Raw genomic sequence first — 26,602 nt, forward strand, 5'->3', positions numbered from 1 at the left:
GTGAGTGCCTGTGTACATGCAAATCTGGAAAGCATATCTGATTTATGAACTGAATTGTTCTTTTATTTTTCTTTTTCTCCATGGCTGCCAAAAACTGAAATTTGATTAGACCTCTGGAAATCAGGTAAATTCTGAGAAATCCTTCACTCTCTTCAGAATCCATGCCAACTTTAAAAGCTTACAATAAGACAACAAAGAAAATGTATCAAATTTATGTATAGTATAAAATCAACTGTGCAAAAATACATGAAAAATGGACTAAAAGGAAATGTGCCAAAAATTAAGTATCCAAAAATTTATAGTGGTTGTCTCTGTCTGGTAGAGATACAGAAATTAATTTTCTTTATTGTATTTTCCAATCTTTACAAAACAAAATAAGTAAAATGTAATTGTAGAAAAAGAAAATTCAGCAACTCTCTGTGGCCCTTTGAAATCTAATAGTCTTGAAAACAATCTCTGTTTTCACCTTAACTTTTGTGAAAGGTCATATGGCAGGCAGTGGTTGCTATAACTACAGAAGAATCCTTTGGAAATACCCTGTTATTACAGGGATCTGGAGACCTTGTAGGTCAAGTCTGGTCCAGGCATCTTGGGCTTCAGGTTCTCTGGAGAACAGAGTCAGCCTCCAAGTCGTGTTCCCCTTCCCATCACCAAACATCATCAGCTCAATACATGGATTTGGTATAAAAGCTACAGCTTGGGGGATGACAGAATGGGGAATGGCAGAGTGAAGACAACAATTTCCACACCATTCTAACTCTGCTGGAACGATGGAGTTCCTGACTCATTTTTGCTTTGTTCTCAACTCTTCTCATGCTTGAAATAATAAGGCAAAGGTGATCTATAGAGTGACATTTCTGATTTTGTAGGCTGGATGTATATCTGGTTTCTTTGAATCCACAGGCTAGCAAGTCATTTACAAATGATCTCTCTCTAATACTCTTTTGTTCCCCAGCTTCCCAGCATTTGGTAAAAAAATGTAATGGATTAGAAAGAGCACTGACCTTGGTTATGAAACAAATCCAGACCTGTTCCTGTGACTCACCAGCTGTTTGACCTTGGGCAGGCTGCTTTGTTTCTCTTTGGCCATAGTTTCTTGTCTGTAAAGAGGGGGCATGGGATTAGTTGCTGCTGTGGTCACTTGAACTCTAAGGCTCCATGGCCCCGGGCAGGAGTGCTGTAGGATCGTCCCTGTGAAGAATCAGCCATACTTGTTGCTGAGAGCTGCCCATCCGTGCTTCAGCTGTCCACCCCCTTGTGGGAAGCACCTTCGTCGAGGACCATCAGAATCACACTTGACTTTGGGATTCACCGAGTCGGTGAACTTGGGCTTGAGTTGAGCTGCTCTCTTTTTTCTCTGAATATTGCTGTAGGTAGATGTTTGTCTATGGGGTTTTCTTATGAGAAGGAGAAAGCTGCTCACAGATTGCAACTTGCAGTTATCTAACGTTGTGGGTACCTATGGGCAATAACTATTCATAGGGCAAGCTCTGAACTTCTCTAACCTTGTGGTCATCTCTTTCCCAAAGGAACCTGGACATCATTTTCTCACTTCCTGGGGGAGAAAGCCTGCGTGGTTTTATACTGGTGACTGTTTTGGTGGAGAAATCAGCAGTATCTGGGATTAAGGTAGATTCCCACTCCGTAGCACTTATTATTATTATTATTTTAAGTGAGAAATCAGTTGGAGCTTTATCTCCCACCTAGTCCCTTTCCCTGCAGTAGATTTTTCAATACAGATGAGCATAGGTTTGGTTCAATTTGGTTCAAGTCTGAGGAAAGGGTCCTAAATTCTAGCCCACAATGATATCCTCCTTTCCTTAATACCTATAAAATCTAGAATTGATCATTTGTCCAGTCAACAAACAGGCATTGTTCCAGGAAATGGGGATATCAGAGTGAAGAGGACAGACATTGTCCTGGCCCTACAGAAGCTCATGATCCAGAGAGGAAGATGGATTGAAGTATAAAGTAATAATAAGAAAACGCAGTGAGTTTTTCACAAAGAGACACCTAAAACCTAATTCAGACTTGAAAGGTCAGGGAAAGAATCCTGGAGGAAAGTACATCTAAGTTTGACATTGAATGATGTTTAGTAATTAGGGAGGGAGGGAGGGAGAGAGAGAGAGAATATTCCAGGTAGTGAAAACTGCTATGCAAGGGCTCAGAGGGCAATGAAACTATTTAGAGCCAAAAAGCATCCTGGAGATCATTTAGTAGAGGAATTTACCCAAATTAGAAAAGAGACAGCATTCCCATTTTCACAAATGGATTTCTGACAGGGTTAAATTAAATGGCTTTGCATTAGGAAGGAGAAGGGATAGTAAACCTAAGATTCCTTATTCTGTGTGTCATAAGACACTATGGTGTGCAGTGCTATCAAAGGGTGGATTTCCAAACTGCAGCTCATAGTAGAGTACCGTAATTCACCACCTATCCCCCTTCTCACTATGTTCTCCCTCCACTTAAGCTCCTCACAAGAACCAAATCTTAATATACATACTTGTCCCCACCCATCCCCATTCATCACACATATTTATTCCATTTCCAGTGGGTCTGAGGTTTTTCTTTGTATTTGTATGTTCTAGTAAGAGGAGTGTTGTTTTATATATACCATACTATATTTAAATAATCTATAAATATGCCATAACTGTATTGTACTGTAGACTTCTCTTTCTTCCTTTGCTTTTACTCCAAATATGTATTTACATTCAACTCATAGTCTTATGTATACCTCTGGTCAACAGCCTCTAACGCCCCAGGGTATGTTGCAGTGTGAATGTTCTCTCTTCCATTTCTCCCATCACAGACATCTCTGATTCCTCTCATTATATTCTGCTTCATTCACAACCTATTTCCTCCACATCCTTCCTACCATGGGAAACACTGTGAGCGAAATTCCCTCTATGTAAAATTATGGACTGTCTTGAGAAATATACCAGAAACAGGATTGCTGTGTCAACCAAAATTCTGAAGACCATTTGGAAAAGCACCTTCCAGACTACTGTATGAAATCACTGCAGCCCTTGATCCTTGCACAAGAGATGCACGATTGTTTTGAAACCACCCGTCTTTGCCAACACTTGAAATTTCCTGGTTTTCCAAATATTTAGCAATCTTGATGGGCTTAAAATGATATGTAGTAGCATTTAATTCCCATTTCTCTAATTCAAAAGCACATGAGCATCCATTCTCTTGCTTGAAAACTGTCTGGTTTTCCTCTCCTGTTGATGGTCTACTGGTATTTTGCTGGTATCCTCTTGATTTGCATCCTGTTGGTTGGTATCCTATTGATTGTCTGCTGGTTCATTTTGTAGGGCCTTTGATTTCTTATTCATTAATAAAAATTCATTGTATATTCTAAAACCGGCCAGATTTAGACATTTTAAATTCCATCTCTAAACCCCTCAATTCTCTCTTACTTTGAAAGTCATGAGATTTATGGAATTGAAACCTTAAAGTTTAGATGTAATTATGTTAATCAATTTCTCATCTAGTAGTTTATGCTTTTAGGTGTTCAAAAACTGCTTGTATATGTCAAAGTCATCAAAAATATGCTTCTAGTTCATAACTTATTAATTTGTATTAACTGATTCACTAAACAACTAAGTGAATTAATTTAACAAATATTTACCGGGGACCTATTCCAATATGCAAGAGAAACTACAGTGAACCAAACATTCTCAAACTCTGCCTCTCATGGTGCTATAATTCAGACAATAAAGATGGTAAAAGTAAGATAGACAATATGCTAATACATGCTAAAATGACAAATAAGGCAGAAAATTGGGAAAGACTGAAACTTGAGTTTCAATCACAGATGTTGTGTCCAAGGAGAAGCATCACCCTAAGTCTGACATCTCAGTGAACACGTGAAGGGGGTGGGAGGAGAAGCCACACGCATGTCTGGGGTCAAGGTTTCCAGAAAGTGGGAACAAGTGCACAGTTTCTAAAACAGGAGTCTGCTTGGAATGTTGGAGACGGGTCAGTGAGGCCAATGAGGCTGGAGCACAGTGAGCAGGAGAGAACAGCTGCAAGGCTCTACATCACAAGGGAGTCTGCAATGGCGACCACGCAGGACCATCATGAGAAATGGAGGGTTTGCAAGGCGCAAACATCAGGTGCTTCTCCCTTACAGACAGGGTCCTGGGCATGAGGCCCCCTTTCTGTCCCACTGTTGAGAGGGCTGCCTTTGTTTCAGGACCACATTCCTGTAACTTTCCAGTATGTCTTTAATCTGGTGGATCACAACTTCTTGCACTTTATTTTCAAGGCTGTCTTAGTTGCCACTGAAAATTTTTTGTTTTCTATAATTTTAAACAATTTTATGAAGGTCTTCAAAATTAAAAATGAAAGTGAAACTCAATGGTCACTTTAGTTTTCATTCATTTGTTAAGAACATTAAAAGATACAAATTAAGTATTGACCTTCCAAATGTAGTTCAAATAAGGTAAAGACTATTATAAGATAGGGAAGGTTTCATGAAGGAACAGGCCCTTGAGCTGGGTTCTAAATAGTTTGAGTTTTTTGTAAGACAGAGCTTGGGAGAAAGAGTTCCCTGGTTCAAAATGCAGAAGTAGAAATGATCACGATGTGTGACAAAAGGGAGCAATATAATAGAGTTCAGGACCCTGCGAGGTGGAAGATGTGGCAGTCAGTGGAAAGATCCAGAACAGCTAAACCAGGGGTCCGTCTGGGAGGTACCCAGAGAGGGTGGGTTCTGGCTCTCAGCCTGACCCCACAGCAGGTTTCCTTTAGGAGTACTCCTAGGGAGCACCGATCAACAGTCCCGCATTCTGAAGGGTGCCCCTCTCCTCGGTCTCCACAGCTCTGGGGCTTTCTCCACCTCAGTGGGCTTTATGTGAATGCTAATAAATTGAGTAATTGAATCTCCTCCCCAGGCACTTGTTCAGGCTGTGAATGCCATCCTACAGCCCAGCCAGGATGCCCTGCTCCCAGCTCTGCAGCAGCTGAGACTCTCCATTCGGGACATGGCCGGAGACTTGGCCCAAATGCATGGTATGGTGCTGCTTGCTGAAGGCTCCCCAAGGGGCAGGGGCCCTGGCTGAGGGAAGAGGGCCTGGAGGTGGGGTACGGGCTAACTGAGCAGGGATATGTTTCCCCAAGAGATGACGCTGATGCTTTATCTTTGTGTTAAGGAAAAATGTTTGCTGTTCCTACTATCACAGAATGATGTCTCAGTTTGCAGAGGTATTTTTGAGTTTTTGTCCTTTTTTTTAACATTCTCCTGTGATTAGGATAGTTTCCTTTTTCTTCTCTTTGGTGGCGAGATATTTCTTGCGTGAAGCTTGTGGGGAGGGAATGGGGCACATAAGAACATTGGCTATACCTGCACCATCCAGCATTATTCCACTACTGCAGGGGAGAATTGTGGTGTTGGAGCTTGTCTTTAAAGTCTCTAGTGCCCCTTTTACTTTTTTTTCTCTCTGTTGTTTCCTGAGATGGCTGGCTTTTGCTTTAGGCCTTTGCTAATGGACTTTCTAATGCACCTTTTCTGGGGCTATTACAGGGATGAGTTGTTGAAGTTGTGGTCAGTTAAGTGGTCCACACCTCCTGGGACTGTTCACATCTTATTCTGGTGATTCCGTCTCCCTTATCTGGGAGGCTTTTCAATTTACTCTAACAGAAGAATCTAAAACATGCGCCTGCTGTGTATTTAAGGAAGGGTGTGTGTATGGGGTGTGATCAGTTAATAAGGGAAAAGCATTTAAGTATCAGTTTCCCTGAGTCTTGCTTCACTGAAAGAATGACAGATTCTGGGAAAAGACAGGGTTTACAGGAAACGGGATAGAAGGGAGGGAGCAGGAGACGAGGTGATGACAGTCTTTATCTGAACAATTTTATTTGTCATACCAGACTCTGCACTAGTATAAATCCATCTGAAGTCCCAAGATTATGTATTGTTTCCATTCAAATTCCCTGTGCATTTTATTTGCACATTTTCTCCATTTCCCTGAATTTCACTTTTAAAGCCTTCCTGGTCACATCAGCAGGTCTCCTGCCAAACAAATGCTCTCCAGACTTAGTGAAATGTACTTTAGCTTTGCCGAGGCACCCTGAGTTAATGACTCAGGATATCAAGATCATTAGGGATACATCCCAGGTGCGTTCAGATCATATGAATGAACACAATAGGCCATTTTAGGAGGTTGGGAGACAGTTCTCACCATGTCACACACAGCACATTGCAATGAGAAGGCACTAGTCTGCCTAGTGCTGATTGTCAGGGTTACTTCTTAAGCCCAGGGCACCCCCATAGGCTTTCTTGATTATCCTCTGCACCAGATTTGATGGTGCGAACTTGTTTGCCATTTTTTGCTTCGAGCGTTTTCTTCCATGAGTGGCTGCAGAGTACAATTTTCCCAGGGCTGCCTTCCTTGTTTCCCCAAAAGGCAAATTTTCCCAGGCAGACATAATTTTTTTTTTTTTTGAAGGTTTTACCACTAGTCACTACAGTCAAATAGATGAAAGCATCAGATGGTATTTTCCAAAGAAGGCCACAACAATGCCTTCCATCCCACATGCTCCTCTACAATGGAACCCTGACACTCTTCTCATCCAGAGGTGGGATCTGTGTCCTGCTTGTGATATGCTTGGAGACAATAAAATGCAGCTGGAGTGACACATGACTTCCAAGGCAAGGCTGGAAAAGATGAGGCAGGTTCCATCTTACATATTATGACTTAAGTTAGGGGGCCTTGTCTAACCACACGCTATTTCCACTTCACCGTGTTAGATGGTTCTCACTATTGACTGGCAAATCAAACCAGAATACTCCATTTTTTGTGTTCTGACTCCCCATGAGACAGAAGTCCGTAGCAGTAATAACACATGCACCAATCCCACCTCAATATGCCATTGCTTGCCATCTGTCAGCACTGAGTATCTGCAGAATCTGTGTCTAGTTCTTTTGAATTGCTGGTTTATGTAGAGTTCAGCCAGATCTGAGCTTTATGAGCTGCTGGGAGGCTAAAATATTTTCAGATTTTCAAGCATCTAGATTATTGCCAGGCATGTTTTTTGACATGTTTATTGATAGCTCCTGTTCTTTAAGAATTAATTTTCTCCTCAGAGAAGTTGAGAGTTATTTTCCTTTCTGAAATTCCATGTAATTCTTGCCACGTATTTCCTTCTGAATCAACAGAATTTCCAGCTTCTATTTGACCTGTTAGTAACTGTAAGAAGTTTTTTTTAAAATAGTGATGAAGAGTCAGTATGTTTCCTTAAAAAAATTTGGTATGTGAGTTTAAATTATGTTTCTTATTCAGTAAATCTGTGCTAAACTGTAGTGTGAACTGTTATGAGACCCTTTTGGTTAGTTTACTTAATTTTGTCTAATGAATTTCCCTTCTTAGCTTGTGAAGTTTTGTCTAAGTCCAACTGGAAAATAGGTAACACTGGAATTCTCCTCTATTAAATTCCAAATGGTGATACAATCATGTTCACATTTGTAAAGTTGTCTTCACTTGTGGATTGGTTTCATATAGTAATCTGAATATACTTAAACTATTTGAACCACCGTCTTTTACCTTAAGTCCAATCTTATTATGACTGCATCAAAAATGAAAATGTACACACACATACATATGTAAAACTAACTCTCAAAACATTGAAGAGTACTCTAGTCTTTACGTAAGAATTCTTAGGGATATAAGGAAGAACTTAAATTGCATTTCATATACCTGAGAATCTGCAAGACATAACTATTATTGTTTTATGTGGTTATAGTTCACTTTGATTTACTTACATATTTACAACTTTCTTACACATTTCTTCTGCATGAAGTATGTTCTTTATAGTATTTCCTCTAGCGAGAGGCTGGTGGTAATCAACTCTCCTATCTAAAGATTGCCTTATGTCACTAATTCCTGAAGGATATTTTTGCTAGCAACTACAATCTTTTAGCTGTTGAAGATACAGATACAATATCTTATGATTTCCATTGTGAGAACTCAGAAGTTAGCTGTCAGTCTGCTACTCCTTTACAGCTTATCTGTTTCCGCTGCTGCTTTAAAGATTTTCTATTGCTCTCTATCTTTAGTGCTGTTCAATTTATTATGCATAGGTTTCATTGGGCTTCTTTAATTGATATTGTTCATCACCTCTGGAAATTTAAAAGCAGAATCAGTTTTTAATTAAGTTAATAGTTTTCTGTTAAACAGAACTCTGTTGTTTGGTAAGAAACATTTTATTTAATGTTGAAAATTTAATGCCCAAATTGAAATGTGCTGCGTGTGTAAAATAGGATTTTAAGTGTATATACACAGGATTTAAAAGGCATTACACAAAAATATCTCAATTTTTACCTTGATTGCATTTTGAAATGATAGCGTTTTGGGCACTTGAAGTTAAATAAAATATATTATTGATATTAATTTTGCCTGATCTTTGTGAGCAGCAGAAAATTTCAAATTACATATATGGACCACATTATATTTCTACTGAACAGCACTGATTTATCTGTTACTCTAAGGAGAAGGCCAAAATCCTTAACTTGTTCTGCAAAACCCAGCATGCCCTGAGCTCAGCCTATTTTAATTTTAATTTAGCTTCCTTTGACACCATGTTTCCCTTCATTTGTTCCTTCTGACACTAGCTTTCAGTTCCTGAAAAACGTCCCATTTCTTCTACTTGAAAGCCTGCTACTCCCTCTGCTTCAAATACTCTTTCCTAATCACCCTTTGCCTAGTAAACTACTTCTACTTCAGATTTCAGCCTAAATGTTACTTTCTCAGGAAGATCCCTGATCTCATCCAGGACATATTTGCTTACACTTGGCCACTAAACCCAGGAAGAGGGGAAAGCACTGGAGAAAAAATAAAAAAAATGTAAACAAAAGACCGAGGATGGACAGGGTTTAGGTGCAATCAGAAGCAGAGGAGGTGTCAAAGATGCATCTATGATTTCAGAGTTGGTTAGAATAAATCATGATGCCTCTGGCAAAGAACTGTCATTTGGTAGACTGAATGGAGTTTTGCTTGGCTGGTCAGTTGATTTTTTAAGTAGTTAAGGAATAAGGAGAGGGACGATGAATTTGCTCTGAGATATGTTGCATTTAAAGTGACGATGAGATATCCAGTGGAAATGTGGGGTTTTAAGTGGGAATTACACAAAAGAGATAGAGTTTTATGGTCATGCTGTTAGAAAGAAGCATTATACAAAAAATGCTCACCCGGTTCTGGAGGAGAAAAGAATTTATTTACGATCTTGCAAGAAAGGGCACACAGCCAAAAACGTGGTAGGCTGGCGCGCCAGAGGAAGAGAATGGCGAGCTTTTAATCTCCTATTCCTAATGCGCAAGTCCCTCCCCTGTTTCCCCATTGGCTGGGTACTACAGAGGTTACAGTCTATCCAAGAGAACTAACTAGCCCATTTTTGAGATTTTGAATTGATCAGCCTATCCGAGAGAGTTCATTCAGTTTAAATTTTCTGCTGGGAGTTCCTGCCTCTGATTTTACCTCATATCTCTTTACATTCCAGTAACCATGGTTACTTTTCCATATAAAGGAGTTGGTGCAGATTCTCTCTTTCTTCCCTTTACCACAGGGCTTGTTTAAGCTGGTTCTGCCTCCGTTTTCCCTATTCCATGCTGTCTCTATGTGAAAGCTAAACTTATCCCTTTCTTACAATGCCCCAAAAATGTATAGTTAAATCCACCAGAGGAGATTATATGTCTAAAATGCTTTGCTTTACAAGTCCACAGTGGAGCTTAGGCTGCATTTTTTTTTTTCCCTGAGTGTGGCCTTAATGAGTGTTAGTAAAACAACACGAAAACATTGCGGTAAGTCTGTGTGGTTGTTCAGCATTGATTAAAAAAAAAAAAAGAGAGAGATTACAGTAAAGCAGAGAGAATGGGACCCCCCTCAGGAGAATTAGTCCTGGGGCTCAATGAAGGTCTGGGTCACCTGGGCCCTTGGGGCTTCAGGGAAAATAGAGAGCAAGGAGAAGAGGGGCAGAGGGGAGACCAGGTGTTATGGTAGAAAAGAGGAACTGGGTCCTTTGGCAATGTCATTAGTAAGAAAGATGTTTCTTATTCTTTCCGAAACAAAGGGACATAGAAGGGAATCTGCATATGATAAACATGTACCAGGTCGCAGAATTCTGAAAGTCTCAATTATAAGTAGAAGAGAGAGCAACCTTCAAAATTTGATGAAAAGTGATTTAGTATAAGTGAGAAGCCATGCTTCCTTCCATAAATGTTAATAAGCTAATAAGTGAATGGATTAGTTATGCCCAAGAATTGGCACAAATTCAAAAAGCTGCACATATTAATGAATGCAGCAAATCCAGGAGCTAAAGGAACCTGTATCTGACCTGGTCATGGAAATCCCTGGGTAAGGGACCCCCCCCCCCCGGCCCCGTCCTCTGTTAATGAAACAGAACTTCACTTGAACACTGATGACTAGTTTTCCTTCCTTGTGAGAGCCTTGAGAGAGATGAGGCTTTCCCTCTTCTCTTCTCCTCTCTACTTCCTACGTTTCCTGAAACATCAAGTCTGTTTAAAATATTAACATTTTGAAGATAGACTTGATCTTTTTTTGTTACTGTTATTAAGTACCCAGAAGGGAAGTACCACAAATAGTAAAGGGCAGCATATGGAATAGTTTAAAAGTTCAGTAAGTGCCAATGAGGGGGACTACAGAAGGGAACATTCCATCCCCCTTTTGCTGTTGCTTTAATTCCAGGTTTTTGTGCAGATCAGATAGAGGAGGTAGCCCCAGGAAAACAGCAGGGCACTTGCACATGTAACCAATTGCTTTTTTTGCCTGTAGTAAAGTTCACATTTTGATTGCTCCTCCAGATTATGTAGATCCAGACATATTTTATGCAGTCATCCGGATCTTTCTTTCTGGGTAAGTCTAGCTCAACTGTTTTTCTGCTTGAGGCCTCCATAGCACTTTCCAAACTTATGAGGGGAGGGACAGACAGAAGCTTCCTAAAGGAAGAAATGCACCGAGTAATCTTTGCTAGCAATCACTTGGGTTCACTCTTGGATGAAAGAAGTGGGATACCATCTACATGAGGAATCTGAGGGTTGAATATTTTTGTTTAGAGTGATTGTCCTTTGGCCATGATATTTGATCCATTGGTATCGACCTTTCTTAGCACCCCACCTTGATGGCTACCACTCCAGCCCACAACAGAAAGCCAAAGTGCCACACACATAGCTCTATCTCTTATAGTCATTCTCTCCCTTACAATTAAGGCAGGTGGTTGGGTAGATGGTTGCGTAAAAGGGCTATTCTAATACTCCTGGGGGAGCTACCTGAAACCATTTTTCAAATTCTGGGGTACTCTTATCACATGACCTGAAGTATATCCAGAAAGAGAAGTATATTCTTATATGTACTTCTTCTCTCAAATACATTATCCAGACCCACCTTGACACATTTCAATCAGATTGCTTTCCTATTCACTTAACTGAGGGAAAAGGAGTTCTTTATTTTTTTTAATGGTGAAAAGTGAAAGGTGGAGGCAGTAGAAGGGTTAGGTGAGAAATATAAAATAGATATCATTTAGTGTGTCATCTTGGTAATTAGGCGGTGCCTGAAGTACTGTCAATAGGAAGATTCGAAGTTGTGACATAGCAAGAGACGTGCCAAATGCCAGTATCTATTAGTGATATATTCTACTGGTGCACAAAGGGAGTGGCGGTGTGTACAAAGTCTTTTCTCTAGGTTGGGTAGGTCTGAAGGGTGAGACACCTAAGGGGAAGCCAGCCTGGGTGGGTAATCCTCGTTGAGGTAGAGTGTGGAACCAAGGAGGTGTTTAGAGAGTAACTTGAGAGTAACAGGTGGGTACCTGGTATATGTGAAAAAGAGAAAAAAGGGGAGAGGCACAGAAATGAAGTTAAGAGTGTGTCTCAGAATTTAGGCTTTCCTTGGACAACTTCACCCCTTCACTCCTGAAACCCTCCCCAAAGGGATGTCCTCTTTCCTAAACCTCTTCCTGTCCTCTCTACTCTCTGTATGTAGTCAGGCTTAAGATGGAGATCTGAATAGGGAGTCTAGTAATGGATATTAAGACATGCATAGTAGATCCCGACATAGACTGAGGTTCAGGAAACAATTAATTCTGGAACATCCTTTTGTGTTTTGCTTTGCTATGTAAATATGTATTCATTTTCCACTGTTCCATATAAATTGTCACACATTTAGAAGCTTAAAACAACTCACATTTATTTTATCTCACAGTTCTTTAGGTCAGAAGTCTAGATGAGTTCAAATGGATTCTCTGCTTAGGGTCTAACAAGGCTGAAGTCAAGGAGTCCACTGGGCTGGGCTCTTATCTGGAAGATCTGGGGCAAGAATCCACTTCCAAATTATTCATGTTGTTAGCAGACTCTAGGTCCATTTCTTTGTAGTGTAGGACTGAAATGTCTGCTTCTTTGCAGGATGTCAGACAGGGGCCATCTCTGCTTCTAGAGACTTCCTTCATTCCTTGTCATGTGGCCTTCTCCATCTCAGCAATGACACTGTGAATCCTTCTAGTGCTTTGAATCTCTTTGACTTCTCCTTCCGCTGCTAGCCAGAGAAAACTCTCTGGTATTAAAGATCTCAAGTGATTGAATTTGGTTCACCTGGGTAATCCAGGATAACTCCCTGCCTTAAAGTCAATTGATTAGTAACTTTAACTACATCTAAAAAGTCCCTTTTGGCATATATCATACCATATTTGTGGGTGTGAAATCTCATAATATTAACAGTCCCTGAAATTAGGGCAGGAAATCTTGGGGGATCATTTCTAGAATTCTACCTATCACAATATCCTTCAAGGGAATACATAAATTCTGCCTCTTCCTTATATTGTAAACATTTAATAAGGAAGAATTGTATATTCTGAAATCCTCAGGATTAGATGGATACCAGAGGGCAACTTTGTTTTTATTAAAATAAGTTCTGGGTCAGTGACACATTTTATCTGTGATCTGGGTAAATTCTTTGCTTCTGTTTCTGATCCTCAAAAATATGTTTCCCATGCTGCTAAACTAAGTGGCTGGTATCAAACCTTCAAAGTATTGATAAGTGTAGATGACCAAAAATATCTGGGTTGTTGAGAATTCATAACAGGGTTGTCTTGACAAACTTAAATTTGCTTTTGTGTTCTTTATTTGTCTTAGGTTTGGCTTGTTATATCTGTTTAAATTTTTTTTAAACATTTTTATTTAGAAGAGTTGAGAGATTTCATCTGTCGATGATTTATAGTCCTTTTAGTTCCACTCACATTAAATTTCTCATGGAAATTATCAAACCCTGAGGAAAAGAAAGTCATTTCAATTTTTTTCTGTTTAAACTTCCCCTTTTCTTGGGGTTGCTAGAAATATACTGCAAGAAAAGCTAAAAATAACATCACCACTGAATTTGAAAGGAAAATAGTTCCTTTCCTTCAGATACAGCAACTTAGGCTAAGTACATGGGAACAATTCACAGTCTGCTCAGAGAAAACTGATTTCCTTTCCTTAGACTAATCATATGATAACTGGAAAATACAACTTTTGAAAGTTGATGCCCTTCTTTTGTATTTTGTTCTCTTATCCTGGTATTTGCTGCATTGGCTTTGATGTGGCTTCAACATATCCGCTTTAAGTTGGGGCACTAAAAGGATATTGATTGATGCCTTTTGGCTATTTGAGACATCTGATGGATCTTTTAAACTGGTCAGGTCCTTTGTAGAAATGACACTTGGGTCTAAGTACTCTTGATATATAATGCATATTTACAGATTGTTACCATTCATTCATTGATTTTCAATCAAATATTTAGTGAGGTGCCTTCTCCATGACAGACACAGTTCTAGGTGCTGGGCAAAGAACAGGAAAACAAAACAATTTCACCCCTGAGGAGCTTACATTTTAATTATAAGAGACAGACAATGAATAAATAAACCAGTACATATAATAATAAAAATTATATAATGTGTCACTGCGATAAGCAATGCAGAGAAATGTAAAGTGGGATTATGTGGTGTGATATAGGAATGCCACCTGCTAAAGTGACATTTTAGTACATCCCAAAGAAGTGAGGGAGCAAGCCATCGGATAACTTTTCCCATCAAATGGAAGTTGCAGTGATGCAGAGGTGCATGTTTGTCCTCACGGAAGAGTGGCAAGGAGGTCAGCAGGACTAGAACGAAGTAGGTGGGGGGGGGGCAGTAATGGTACAAGATGAGTCCAGAGCCATAGCAGGGACCAGATCATGGAAGGGCTTGTTGGCTTCTTTTCCAAGTGAGATGGGCGACTTTGGAAAGTTTGGAGAAGAGGAATGACATGATCTGCTTAATTTTAAATCCTCACTCTATCCTGGAGTGAAAAATACACAACCTGAGACCAAGGCTGGAAGCAAGGAAGGTATGTATAGAGGCTCTTACAACAACCCAGGATGGTGGCTTAGATTAGGCTGGTAGCTGTGGAGGTGCTGAGGAATGGTCGGTTTCAGGATGTATTTTGAGGATAAAGTTGAGAGAATTTGCTATTGGATCAGATGTGGAATGTAAGAGTAAGAAATCAGTCAAAGATGATCCTAAGGTTTTTGGCCTGATCCACTGAATGAATGACACTTCCATTTACTCTGATAGAGAAGGGTGCAGGAGGAACAAGTTTGGCAATGAGGAGGGGAAATCAGGAGGTCAGATCGGGACATGTTGATTCCTGTGAAGATATAAAATAGGCACTTGGCTTTATGAGTCTAGAGTATAGGAGGGAGGTCCAGGTAATAATTATGATTTTTGAATAGTCAGAATATACTTGATTTTTAAATCTATGAGGCTAGATAAGATCACTTGGGAGTGAGAGTGATTAAAGAAGTCCAAGGACTGACACCTGTAAGAGTTCAACATTCAGAAGTCATCAAGATGGGAAGGAACTAGTGAAAGAGACTGAAATGACTATGTAAGATCATCAAATAGATTACCCAGAAAAACATGAACAGGTATGTCTATGTGTATTTGATCCAGCTAATAGAAACTCCGTCTGCAACATTTCTTCCTCATAAAATATTGTTCAGCAATTTTATTGGATCAGTGTTCATACCCTTGACAAGTCACAGAGCTTCTCTGAAGCCAGTTTAAATTCTTCCAGCAGCTTTAAGAACTGGGTACAACTTGGGGAGAGTAGGCTTCAGAGACATTTGTTCAAAGTTACAAAATAATAAGAGAGGGAGCTGGGATTCCAACTTACTCTGAATAATATGATAAAATAGCTAATATTTATTGAATGCTTAATATCTTCCAGGAACTGAACAGGTGTTATTTTACTTAGTTCTCACAGCAACCCATTAGGTAGATACTAATATTACTCCCATTTTACAGATGAGGAAACTGAGGCTCAGAGAGGTTAATTAATGAAGTCAAGGCCACAGTTATTAAATAACAAAAGCTGAGATTAAATTCCGTATCTGCCTGGGATAGAGCCCTCGCTCCTAATGGCCCCCTATCACAGCCGGTGGTGGTCTTACAATTGAAATCTTTCCTTTGCCCTTCCCACTGCTTTCTGGGCCTCATCTCTCTTTGCAGAGGAATATTGCCCTCACTGCAAAGGCCACCCTGCTGTTTAACCAGAGAAAACCTTAGAACAGCCAACTCAAAATGACTCCAAAAGAAAACCACCCAGCCAACTATAGCATTTCCTATATCAAGGAAGTACTTGGAAAAGGTCTAGATAACTAGCAGACAAATCTGTCTACTGCATTTCTATGTGTGTGTGTGTGGTGTGTGTATTTTCCCTCTTGGGCAAAATGACTTTTTGAATTGCAGGAAGAAGGTGAAACATCAATGTAAGCCTGTGATGTAAACAGGACAGGTAGCTTGTTCCTAGTAAGAAAAGGAAAGGGCTCTTTTCCTTCGCAAAAGTAGAAATCCACATGTAGGAGAGAATTATAGGATTAGCGTTCAAGTTCTGGTTCCCCATTCTGTAAGTGACCTTGGAGATTTAACTCCTTTGAGTCTTTGCATCTGTAAAATGTAGTTAAAAATACCTGTCCTGAGGTTAAATGAAACCATGAATATAAGGTGTTTTATAAACCGTAAAACATTGTGAAGACAAATGTAAGAACATGTTCTTGTTGCTACTGTTATTGTCTTGCTATGGAATTGCCCATAAATGCTTTGTGCTTGTTCCAGGCTCTATAAAAAGTCAGACACAGGGAAAGGAGTAAAGTAGATGGAGGCAGAAAGAGTGAGATTCAGAGACAAAAAGCTAAAGGGAAAAAAGGAAACAGCTGAAGAGAGGGGAGTACAGGATGAGAGAGGAGAGAAGAGAAAAAAAGGAATGAAAGAAGAGCCCACTTAAATCTAAACATGAAAGGCCCTCTCCATGTCCTGACTTTAGCTTTTGGCCACCTGTAGTGTTGCCTGGGTTGTTTTCTGTTCTCTCTCTTGCCACCCTTATTATTCTTCCCATGTAATCAATACCTGTGATGTACTAAGTGTTTGGTAAAGTCATTCCCACAAAGTCAGATGTTTAGAACTGATAAGGCTTAATAGGACAGCTGTTACAGTTATCGATGTTGTTTTAGGCAGAGGCAAAGACGTGTGTGTGTGTGTGTGTGTGTGTGTGTGTGTGTGTGCATCTGAAACTCTACTTGTGGAGTTGCAGACATCAGGTTGTCAAGGTTGAGATTAGCAGAGGGAGTGAAGAAGATGGCCTGGAGCTCCTAAATTGTTTTTGTTGATCAGTAATGATGTCTTTATAACTGAATTTTCCCAATGAATATGACACAAGACCACTGTCAAGAATTCCTCTCCAAATTTCTCCAAATATCTTCTACTTCTCCAGAAGAATCTTAAATGAAGAAGAGTAGGGCTGGACTATGTGACCAGTTATGAAGTTAGGGGTCAGGATGATGCATAAGTACATATCCTACAAAGATATCCAGTCCCTTCCTCTAAAATTACCACTGAAATCATGTTTACTTTCCTGCTTACTCTCAATTTTTTTTGTATCAAAAACATACTCTTTCCTCCTAGGACCCCCTTCTCTCTGACTTTTACTCTTGCTTAGATGGGAAGATAACCCAGCAATGCCTGTGGGGTTGATATATGAAGGAGTCTCCAAAGAACCCCTGAAATATTCTGGTGGGAGTGCAGCTCAGAGCACAGTGCTTCATGCCTTTGATGCGTTCTTAGGCATTCAGCATGGCAAGCAAAGTGGTAAGTCAGCCATTTTTCTTTTTCTTTTATTCCATATGAGGGAGACAACACAGATTGCCTTTACCAATTGATAAAACCAAGTGTAGATTAAAATGTCACATCATCTGTACCTCTCCATTCAACCATGAAACTGTGTGCCTGCCATATGTTATTGTGTCAAATTAATTAATATCAGATTCCAGCAGGATCTTGGGTTTTATTTCCGAATCTTAAAGCATGGCTTTATTTCCAACTGTTCCTTATGATTTTGGGTTGGATCAGTTTCAGTTTGCTAAAGCTGCTAGAATGCAGTATACCAGAAATGGGTTGGCTTTTTCAATGGGGTTTTATTAGTTTACAAATTTACAGTTCTAAGGCCATAAGAATGCCCAAATTAAGGCATCAAGAGGAAGATACCTTCTCTGAGGAAAGGCTGCTGGCATCCGGGTTTCCTCTGTCACGTGGGAAGGCACATGGTGACACCTGCTGGCCCTTCTCTCCTGGGCCCTGTTTTCAAAATGGCTCTCTCAGTTTCTGTGGGTCCTTCTTGCTTCTCCTGGGGCGTTTTCTTTCTAAGCTCTCTCTCTCCGTGAGCTCTCTTAAGGCCCTCCAGTAAAGGATTAAGACCCACCTGAATTGGGTGGGTCACATCTCCATGAAAACAACCTAATCTAAAGGTCCCACCTGCAACAGGTCTGTACCCACAAGAATGGATTAAAAGAATATGGCATTTTCTGGGGTACATAAATAGTTTCAAACCAGCACAGGATCCTTAGTTTGTAGCTTGCTTTCTCTAAAATGGGGGAGATGTCTAGAGTTGGAAGGTTATGCCATTTTTGTTGATGAATCTAGAGCCAAAGGGAGATGGGTTTCAACTCCTCCACTAAAGCTCTTCCCCATAAAAATGGGGCAAACTTGAATCAAATCAGTTTATACCAGAAGAGGGGTCTATCTCTTTGGAAGCTTGGAATTTCTTACTTCCTTACCTGCCAGCACTGAGTCAAATGTTCAGTGACTGCAAAAAAAGTCACTTCATGCTGAAGAATTTTCAAGTTGGTTTAGGGAAAAAAAAAAAAGAAAATACTACAACTTGGAGTCTCACCCACAAAATTCATTCCTCCAGAACTATGATAATTCTTCCTGGAATTTGCATTTGGTGATGTTGATACTTGATTTACCAAGCAAAATACTAAACACATGTTTCCTGTAAATACCTACTGATCTCATTTTAAACCACTTCAAGATACTATATCTTAAACAGTTGGTCATTTTAAAAATCTTTGGTGTCCTTATAATGTTGGTAACTTTCTTATTTCCCACTACTCCCCCTGTAACAAAGCACTTAGGAACAGAATTCACCAGAGTATTTAGCTAACCAGTTTGAGGGATTGTGCCTTACATTTGTGGCTATCCCTCACAGTGTCTTGCAAGATTCTTTATTCACATTTGGTGAATAGTAAATATTTTTAGATTGATTGATAGATAAAGTTTCAATTCGGTTATACAAGGTGTGAGTGCTTCTTTTTTCCTGCACCATCACCTGTCAACAGTCAGGAATATGCATTGAAGTAGTTGAAGTCTGTAAGCAGGAGTCAGCGAGGTAGACTGGGCAGTTAGGACAACAGTAACAGTTTCTACTGCACTGGTGTCTGGAAATGCAGGCAGGGCCTTCCTATATTTCCATTTGGAGTGATGACATTGTTCTGGATTGTTTCTTTCAGCCGACTTTCTGCACAGAATGAGGGGCTACATGCCTCCTTCCCACAAGGCCTTCATCGAAGAAATCTGCTCAGCTCCTTCGCTGAAGGAGTATGTTCTGTCCTCTGGTAACTGCCAACTCCTCACAGCCTACAACCAGTGTGTGGAGGCCCTGGCGGAGCTACGCAGCTATCACATCACTGTGGTGACCAAATACGTCATCACGGCTGCAGCCAAAGCAAAGAGCAGGGGGTCAGACCATCTGCCAGGGCCACCTCAGGCTTTAGAAGACAGGGGCACAGGTGGGACTGCAGTTCTGAGCTTCCTGAAAAGTGTCAGGAATAAGACTTTAGAGGCAATCCTCTATCAAGGTGTTAATTAAGAGAGTGCCTTTCTCCAACATTTCAGAACACAGGTTACCCCTCACCCTCTACCCCAGTGGACTGCAGGCAAGGCTAGAGAATGAAGGTCAGGGTTCTGCTTGGAATAACCCAGAAAGGACCTCAGTTCTCCACAGAACACCATATTCTCCTTTGTTCAGAGCTGTTAGTCTTCACAGAGGAGAATTTACTTTGCCAGACACTTTCCATCTTTGTGTGATCACTGCTGGTTAACAAATAGTTTTGGAGACTTCCTCATTCAGAACCCTATAAGGAGCAAGTGTATCCCATTCTGTTTGCAAAATAATAGAAACCCAATCTAAATTTCAAAAGTCAAATAGAATCGCCTGCAGACAGACCACCCTGTTGATTTCTTTAAAAAATGAATTAAATATTCATTCACTTAACAATTTATTAAATTCCGATTGAGTACTGGTTTGGGGAATAGAACAGAGATTTTATTGCCTCAGTCCAGCCCCCTTCTCTCTGTGTGTGTTGAATTTGGTGGCAAAAGATTGGAAATGTTGGACTGGAAACATGGAGAGAAGTAGAGGATGTCTCCATTATGAAAATGAATAGTTAATGACATGGGAAAGGATGGGATTTTCCACAGGGTGCCTAAATTTACAAATTCTATTTTGACTTCATCCTTTGTTTTTAGAAGAATCATTGTCTTTCATAACACTGAAAGTTTGTATTTATAAAATGAATTAATTGACCTTTTTCATGGAAATGAGCAAAATAACCTAGTGCAGTGGGAATATTTGTAAATCTGCATGCTTAGTATGCCAGTGTTACTGTTTTTATTGACTTAGTTACTATCTCAATGTCTCATTCCACTTGACAGTGAAAACTGGAAAGTTTAATCTTGCCAATGTAAGGAAAACTCCATTAATTTAGAATTTCCACTTGCTGTGCACCTGGGATAGTATCTACATTCCAGAGGGATTACCTAGTATCATGGCATCAGGGAGCGGCACCTAACTGGTGAGCAGCCTCTGCCCGTGCTGCTGTGTGCTGTGAAGTCCCTATCACCATACAGGTACTGGTCAAATGAACCTCGCTGCATCTTTCGTCCTGTTCAAAAGAGCTTTCAGGTGTTTCAGCCCCTCAAGGTCCTATCATAACACTTGTAAAAACATCTGACTACCTCCCACATCCCCTGGGAGCGTTAGGAGCCCACACAACTGGTTCTGAGCCATCTGCCTGCATCCACAGCAATGAACTCTACTCTCCAGTGCCATATTGTGGGAAAGGGAATTCTGGGCTATTGTCAACTCTCAGTGACAATGGTAAGAAGTCATGAACCAGTATCCTCTACATGGGGTTCTGCTCCTACTGCCCACATCGCCAAGGTCTTGGCATGGCAGGGATGGGGAGGGGGCATGAGGGGGCCAAGAGCTTCTTCTCAGGCATACTCACTGATTTTCTTCTCTGTGTCTATTGCTGCTCCTCCTCCTTGAGCCCAAAGAGAGAGACTCTTTTCTTGGTTTTGGTTAGCCAAGGTAAAACATTGAGGCTGACAGTTTCCTCTCTGCCAATTGTTTTAGGTCAAGACCCAGGCTCTCGTAACTCCAAAAACCTTTTGGCTCCACAGACAAAAAAAAAAGTCTTTTGTCTGTGCTGTCCTTGTCTTGAGTTTGAGAAGTCCATTTTGAAACTCAAAAATGAGCATGTATATATTTATTTCCCTTGGATTTGCTTTTCTAACTGCCCTTTCTTGGAGTCAATAAACTCAGACGGTCTTAACTGCCTTATCTCTATGCCTTGGTCCATGGAAGTGGACTGAGCAGGGGAATAGAACAGAACCACATTGGTTAATAATTGAAAATAGCCCTCTCTCTATCACTCTCTCGGGTGAAAAGATTGTGAATTTTAGAAAAAGACCTCTCTTTGAATTCTGGCTGCCGTTTCTTTTTAACAATGTGGCTTTTGACCAATTACTTAACATCACTAATCTTCAGCTCACAATTTCTTGTAAAATGGGAAGAATTGGATTTGTCTCATGGTGGATATGGGTGACAGAAGGGATAGTACTTGGCATGGAGGGAAAGTGCAAGAAAAGTTTATTTGGTTGTGAAGTGAGGCTCAGAGGATGGCACGGACACAGTACACAAGTGAACACCGTGTTCCTTGAGATTGTTGGGTTCACAGATTCTGCATAAGCAACAAAATTAACCATTTAGCATCTGTGATTTGAGAATGCTAACAGGTAGAAAGTGAGAAAAGTGTGGGCTTAAAGAGCAAAAATTGCTGGTTTGGAATTCCAGTTTGGCTCTTATTGTATAATGACAGAGAAGTTTTTTAATCTTTCAGAGTCACAGTTTACTCCTTATAAAAGAAGGAACTTCATAAAACTATGTGTAGGTAATAAGTAAGTAATTAAATGGAGGTCATCATGTGATGATTTTGATTTGTGTGTCCTTGAACTGGAGTGTGAACCAGGTCTAGGGGCTAGGAATCTGGAGGAAATGCGGAACTGGGAGTCTATCTCCCTGCCCTTAGTGAAGAAAATGGTTAACATGACACCCAAACAAGAAAACCAAGTGAGACAGAACCTGAAATTTTCTTCAAATAATGTAGGCACATGTAGGGGCAATGATCAAGTACCTCTGAGAACTTAAGAAAGGATGTCTTAGTCTCTTCAGGTTTTGAATCCAGGCCTGTACCAAAATGAGCCCTGATTTATCCCTCAGAGTGACAGAAATAAAAAAGAATCATCCTTATGGGTTTACTTTCAGCTGATTCAAGTCCACTCAAAAAGACTATAGAGCCTGACAGAACAGGTTTTCAATAAATGCTGAATATATGAAATATCATGTAGACTAAATGGGATTCAAAGAGAAGCTTACAAAGTTTTGTATTTCAAAGCCTTCAGAATATGTTTTGCTTGTTGTCATCGTGCCTTACACCCAAGAATGAAGCAAATCCAAACAAAAGTCTATATTTTATTTGCTGACCAACTGATCCTAATTTATGGTCAAGGTATGCTCTCTTATGTGAGGGCGTTTCAGTTATGGTACAGTGCTGACAGGGAATCTAACGGCACAGGAAAGAACACATTTTTCTAGGAACAAAGGGTATGCACATTGCATCAGGTTTCCACCAGAGAAGCAGAACCAATAAGGTATGTACACACACACACAATATTAACAGATTTATTGCAAAGAACTGGCTTATGTGATTGTGCGGGTTGGCTAGGCAAGTCAGAAATCCACCGGGCAGGCTATCAGGAAGGGTAGACTGGAAACTTGAGCAGAAACTGAAGTTGCTGTCCACAAGTGCAATTTCTGCTTTCTCAGGGTAACATACGTGTTCTTAAGGGTTTTCAACTAATTAGATCAGGCCCACTTAGATTATCAAGGACAATCTCCTTTAACTTAGTCAACTGGTTGTACCTGTTAACCATATCACCAAAATACCTTCACAGCAACACCTTGATTGATTTTTGATTGAATAACTGGGGGCTATAGCTTAATCAAGTTGACACAATTAAAAACTGACCATCACATACATCAGTGAAAAGATTGTCTAGTTATTATCATCACTAATATTATTATATAGAAATGCTCCTGAAAGTTTGATGACATGGCAAAAGTACAGACTTAGAAACTAGACAAACTTGGGTTTGAATCCTCACTCTGCCATTTACTTACAATATAAGCTTGCTCAAGTTACTTAACATTTCTGGGTCATAGTAATCATATTTGTAAGTGAGGATAGTAATATCTGCCTTGCAGTGTTTCCATGAAAAGTAAAGCTATTATGCCTTTGTCATATAGCAGGCTCTGAGTAAATGGTAAAACAATGATGATGCTGTATCTCTTTGAAAGCCCCTAGATCTGGATAGTAAAACAAGTCTTGGAAAAAGAAGAGTAAGGATGTAGGGGGCTTGTGTTTTCCCACCTTGTAATTTCTAAGGAGAATGGAGAAGAGGGCCAAAGGGCATGAAAGTGCTGCAGAAAGTACTGCAGAAATCATTTTCTGAGAATCATGAATATATGTAAAAAGAGTTAAAATAAACAGAATTTATGATTGAGAACAAAGAGGCTGACAAGTCGGCTCAGGGTCAGACCCTCTCACTGCACACTCAGCTTTAGGATTTGTAAATTTTGTCTCATAATGGTAAGAGCCAAGAAAGATTTTGTGGGATTATGCTTTAAATTCACCCAGATGTGATCAAAATCAATAACAGTGTGTAACACAGAGTAGTTTGTAATTGTAGAATAAACAAACACCAGATTGAATGGGTAGAGGGGAGGTCTACAAATTCTCATCTTCAGAAAATGGTTTTCTTCAAGATGTTCAGCCTTACTGCCAGGGGCCAAGTGCACGTGTGAGAAAATGCATGTTCTCTTTCTGTTTTAGGGAGCTCACATGGCTGGTTATAGTACAAGGCCAATCTTACAAATGGATGTAGTAGGTACCGCTTATATGTTCGTTTTGAAGGTTCATCAAATTTGTGTCCACACATAGATGCCTTCTGCAATGGCCTTGTAGACATTTGACATTCCATAATCAGGGTCTCCTGGAGGACAACCTGAATTAGGATAAGTTACGATGGTATCTGCCTGGGGTAAATGTCCCTTCACTCTCTCTGAGAGAAGTACAGTCCTCTTTAATGATTGAGAGAAAGTTAGAAATGATGAGATCTAGCAATTCCCAGAGGTGCCAGCAGGGGGTGCAGGAGAGGGCTGGATAGAAGCCTCCAAAGAAAGAGAGAGAAAGAGAGAGAGAGAGAGGTGAAGAAGGCCCCCCATCAAACCTGGCCTGGTTTACGACCATCCATGGTGAAAGAAGCCATTATTTCTCTTAATAAAAATACAAACCCTGAGGTTGGGAATGTGGGACGACTCTTCACCTGGGTCGGGGTGACCTGCCCTTGAGGTCCTGAACTCTCACCTTGGCTGCCGCTCACTACTTAACCCTGCGAATGCCAAGGACACTGATTCCTTTTTCATTCTGTGCCTGCGTCCAGCCAGGGTTAGTCTGATAAACATTCAGGGATGATTTTCAAAACAAACAAAAGTCGTAAAGGAAATAACATCTAGATAATGTGTCTAACATGTAATGCTTGCTCTGTGGTGCTCACAAACCCTATTCTGTCCTGGCTCCGGGGCTGCCTCTGGTGGGTCATGACTCCTCAAATTTGGAAACAGAGACCTCTCAACTTTCAGCCTCTGAAATTGAGATTGTGTGGTGAGTTCCTCTTTCCTCGTTGATAGTCTGATATTCGTTTTGTGATTTCTCTAAACCAGGGTTAAACTCAAAATTAACTGAAAAAAAAATAAGAAAGAAAAAGAAATTGTCAAAATTGTTGAGATCAATCCCAATTTTAAGATCTGGAATATTGAACTTTCTGTATGTACAAGTCAGTTATTCCATCCACAATAAGAATTTCTTCCACCAAATTTAGTCTTGAATTTTCTTGTGCACAGATGTCTTATTTGCTTTGTTAATGGAAGAAATACTTTTCTTTTTCTGTGTTCACTAAAAAGTAAACTCAATAAAGAAGTCAGATATCATTTCTGAAATGCAGTTCCTAGTTTGTTTTTGCAGTTTAGCATCTGCCTCCAAGTAACATTAAAAAACTTAGTTCTTGAGTGTTTAGCGTCATCAAAAATAAACGGTTTTTTGCAAAGTAATTTCCTTTGTAAACTCATAAATCTATTGGACCACATGTTTCCATGGCAGCTGTATAGATTTCAAACCAAACTCTGTTACACATTTGCCTTTGATTTCTTATAAGCACTAGTTTCCTCTCTAAAGGAATGATGGAGACATTTTTACTTCATCCTATACTGAGAACCAATGTACAGCAGGCCCTTTGTCCCCACGCTGGCCCTTCTTGGGCCACAGCCCTCCTCACAAGGCAAGTCATGGATCCAAAGGGACTTGCCCTTATGATCACCAACATTTTAGAGAACCAACTGGTAACAGCCACATCAGAAAAAAATAATCATAATGTTAACATCATATGTGGTAGATAAATATGCACATATATTACTTTATCAAAAAAATGAAAAGTGTTTATTTGAAATTTTCTATTTTTCTGTATTAATTTTCTGGTATATAAATGCTATTGTTTAAACAAAACAACAAGAAACTAGTTAACAGTGGCAATTAGTAGTAATTAAACAAATCATATATAATTGTTCTCATTTAAATTCAGAAAGAGTTCAGGAAACAAGCCAATATTTGCAATGTGAAAAATCAAACTAGCACCAACCATCCCAATGCAAAGCACAACAGGCAAAGTGAAAGACACACTGTGAATGCTCACACTTACAACACACTTAAGGTGCACACTTTAGTTGTATCACTTGGGGTGAGCAACTATGGATGACCCATTAACTGTGAACCATAAATAATGATTACCTTTAGCAGTGATCGGGGGAAAAACCAGTGGCACTGAGTATGGAAGATGGATAATAAATGCCATATCCATTTAGCATTAAATACAATGTTACTTTCAACCCCTATTTTTGAAGCTGCTATATGGGTTTTGCACTTTTCTTCCAAACTTTTGCATGCATTGCCCCAAACTGGAACTTTTAGCATCTCAATGAAGAGCTTCCCAAGACATGAGCCTTTCAGTGCTAAAACCAGGAAAACCAGGTTGGTCACCCTAATTGCCTTCCCCTCACCATCTAGATTGAGCTCTGGGTATCAGAAACCCCCCAGAACTCATTGTCCTAATGGTCCCCAGCCATTCATGAACATGCACAGTCTCTCCTCTGGGTTTGTTCCTGATTGTGCCATTTGTCTTCATTTTCCTAGGCCCATGGTGAGTGTGTGGGGAGGAGGGGGCTCTTGGTGGGTATTAGGTATGTGTGTGGAGCTTAGCAGCGTGGGCTGGGGTGTCCATTGCATGACGGAGCAGCCCCTGAGAGCAACCGAGCAGGGCTGGGAAGGGGACCAACTGTCTCCATGGTTGGCATGGAATTTTAAGGAGTCTGAGAATTTTAATTTGAAACTGGGCTTCCAGGTCATTATGAAGGTATATTTTTCAAGGTGGGAGGATAGAACATCTTTTATTTAATATTTTTCTAGCTTGGCATACAGCTTTTAAATATGTATAGAAATGGTATGTGGACATCTATTTATATTCCTACCCCTGGCCCTGGCAAATGTTGGTGATGGGGCCTGCCTGTTTGAGTTTTGCTTTTAAAGAGAAAATTTAAACTTTGCTTGTAGGCCTGAATGATGACCACCAGAGGGCAATAGTGACCGACAAAATTAAGAACCAAGCTCCAAGCTAGGTGTGGATTTTCCCAACTGAAGTCCCAGCTCAAGGCTTTTCCTATTTGTTAGTAATATCTTGTTTCTCCATAGTAGGTCTGGGGGTGAACCTTGAGAGGTTATCCCACACAAGGCTC

General features: G+C 40.1%; 1 protein-coding gene across 8 annotated transcripts in view; it reads left to right on the top strand.

Moving 5' to 3' along the window:
- IDO2 (indoleamine 2,3-dioxygenase 2) overlaps positions 1-25,820 on the top strand; it is a 52,526-nt gene extending 26,706 nt beyond the window's left edge. For 4 of the 8 annotated variants that reach the window (XM_037812588.1, XM_037812585.1, XM_037812589.1 and 1 more), the window contains 6 exons: positions 110-124; positions 1,530-1,629; positions 4,902-5,019; positions 10,823-10,874; positions 17,018-17,166; positions 18,867-25,820. In XM_037812588.1, coding sequence (XP_037668516.1) covers positions 110-124; positions 1,530-1,629; positions 4,902-5,019; positions 10,823-10,874; positions 17,018-17,166; positions 18,867-19,225 — 793 coding nt within the window. In that variant the 3' untranslated portion in view covers positions 19,226-25,820. The remainder of the gene's footprint in view (positions 1-109; positions 125-1,529; positions 1,630-4,901; positions 5,020-10,822; positions 10,875-17,017; positions 17,167-18,866) is intronic. The other 4 variants (XR_005213272.1, XM_037812587.1, XM_037812586.1 and 1 more) reach the window with 4 other exon arrangements.
- The last annotated feature ends 782 nt before the right edge of the window (positions 25,821-26,602 follow it).

The sequence above is a fragment of the Choloepus didactylus genome, chromosome 20, assembly GCF_015220235.1.
Source record: "Choloepus didactylus isolate mChoDid1 chromosome 20, mChoDid1.pri, whole genome shotgun sequence".
Taxonomy (NCBI): domain Eukaryota; kingdom Metazoa; phylum Chordata; class Mammalia; order Pilosa; family Megalonychidae; genus Choloepus; species Choloepus didactylus.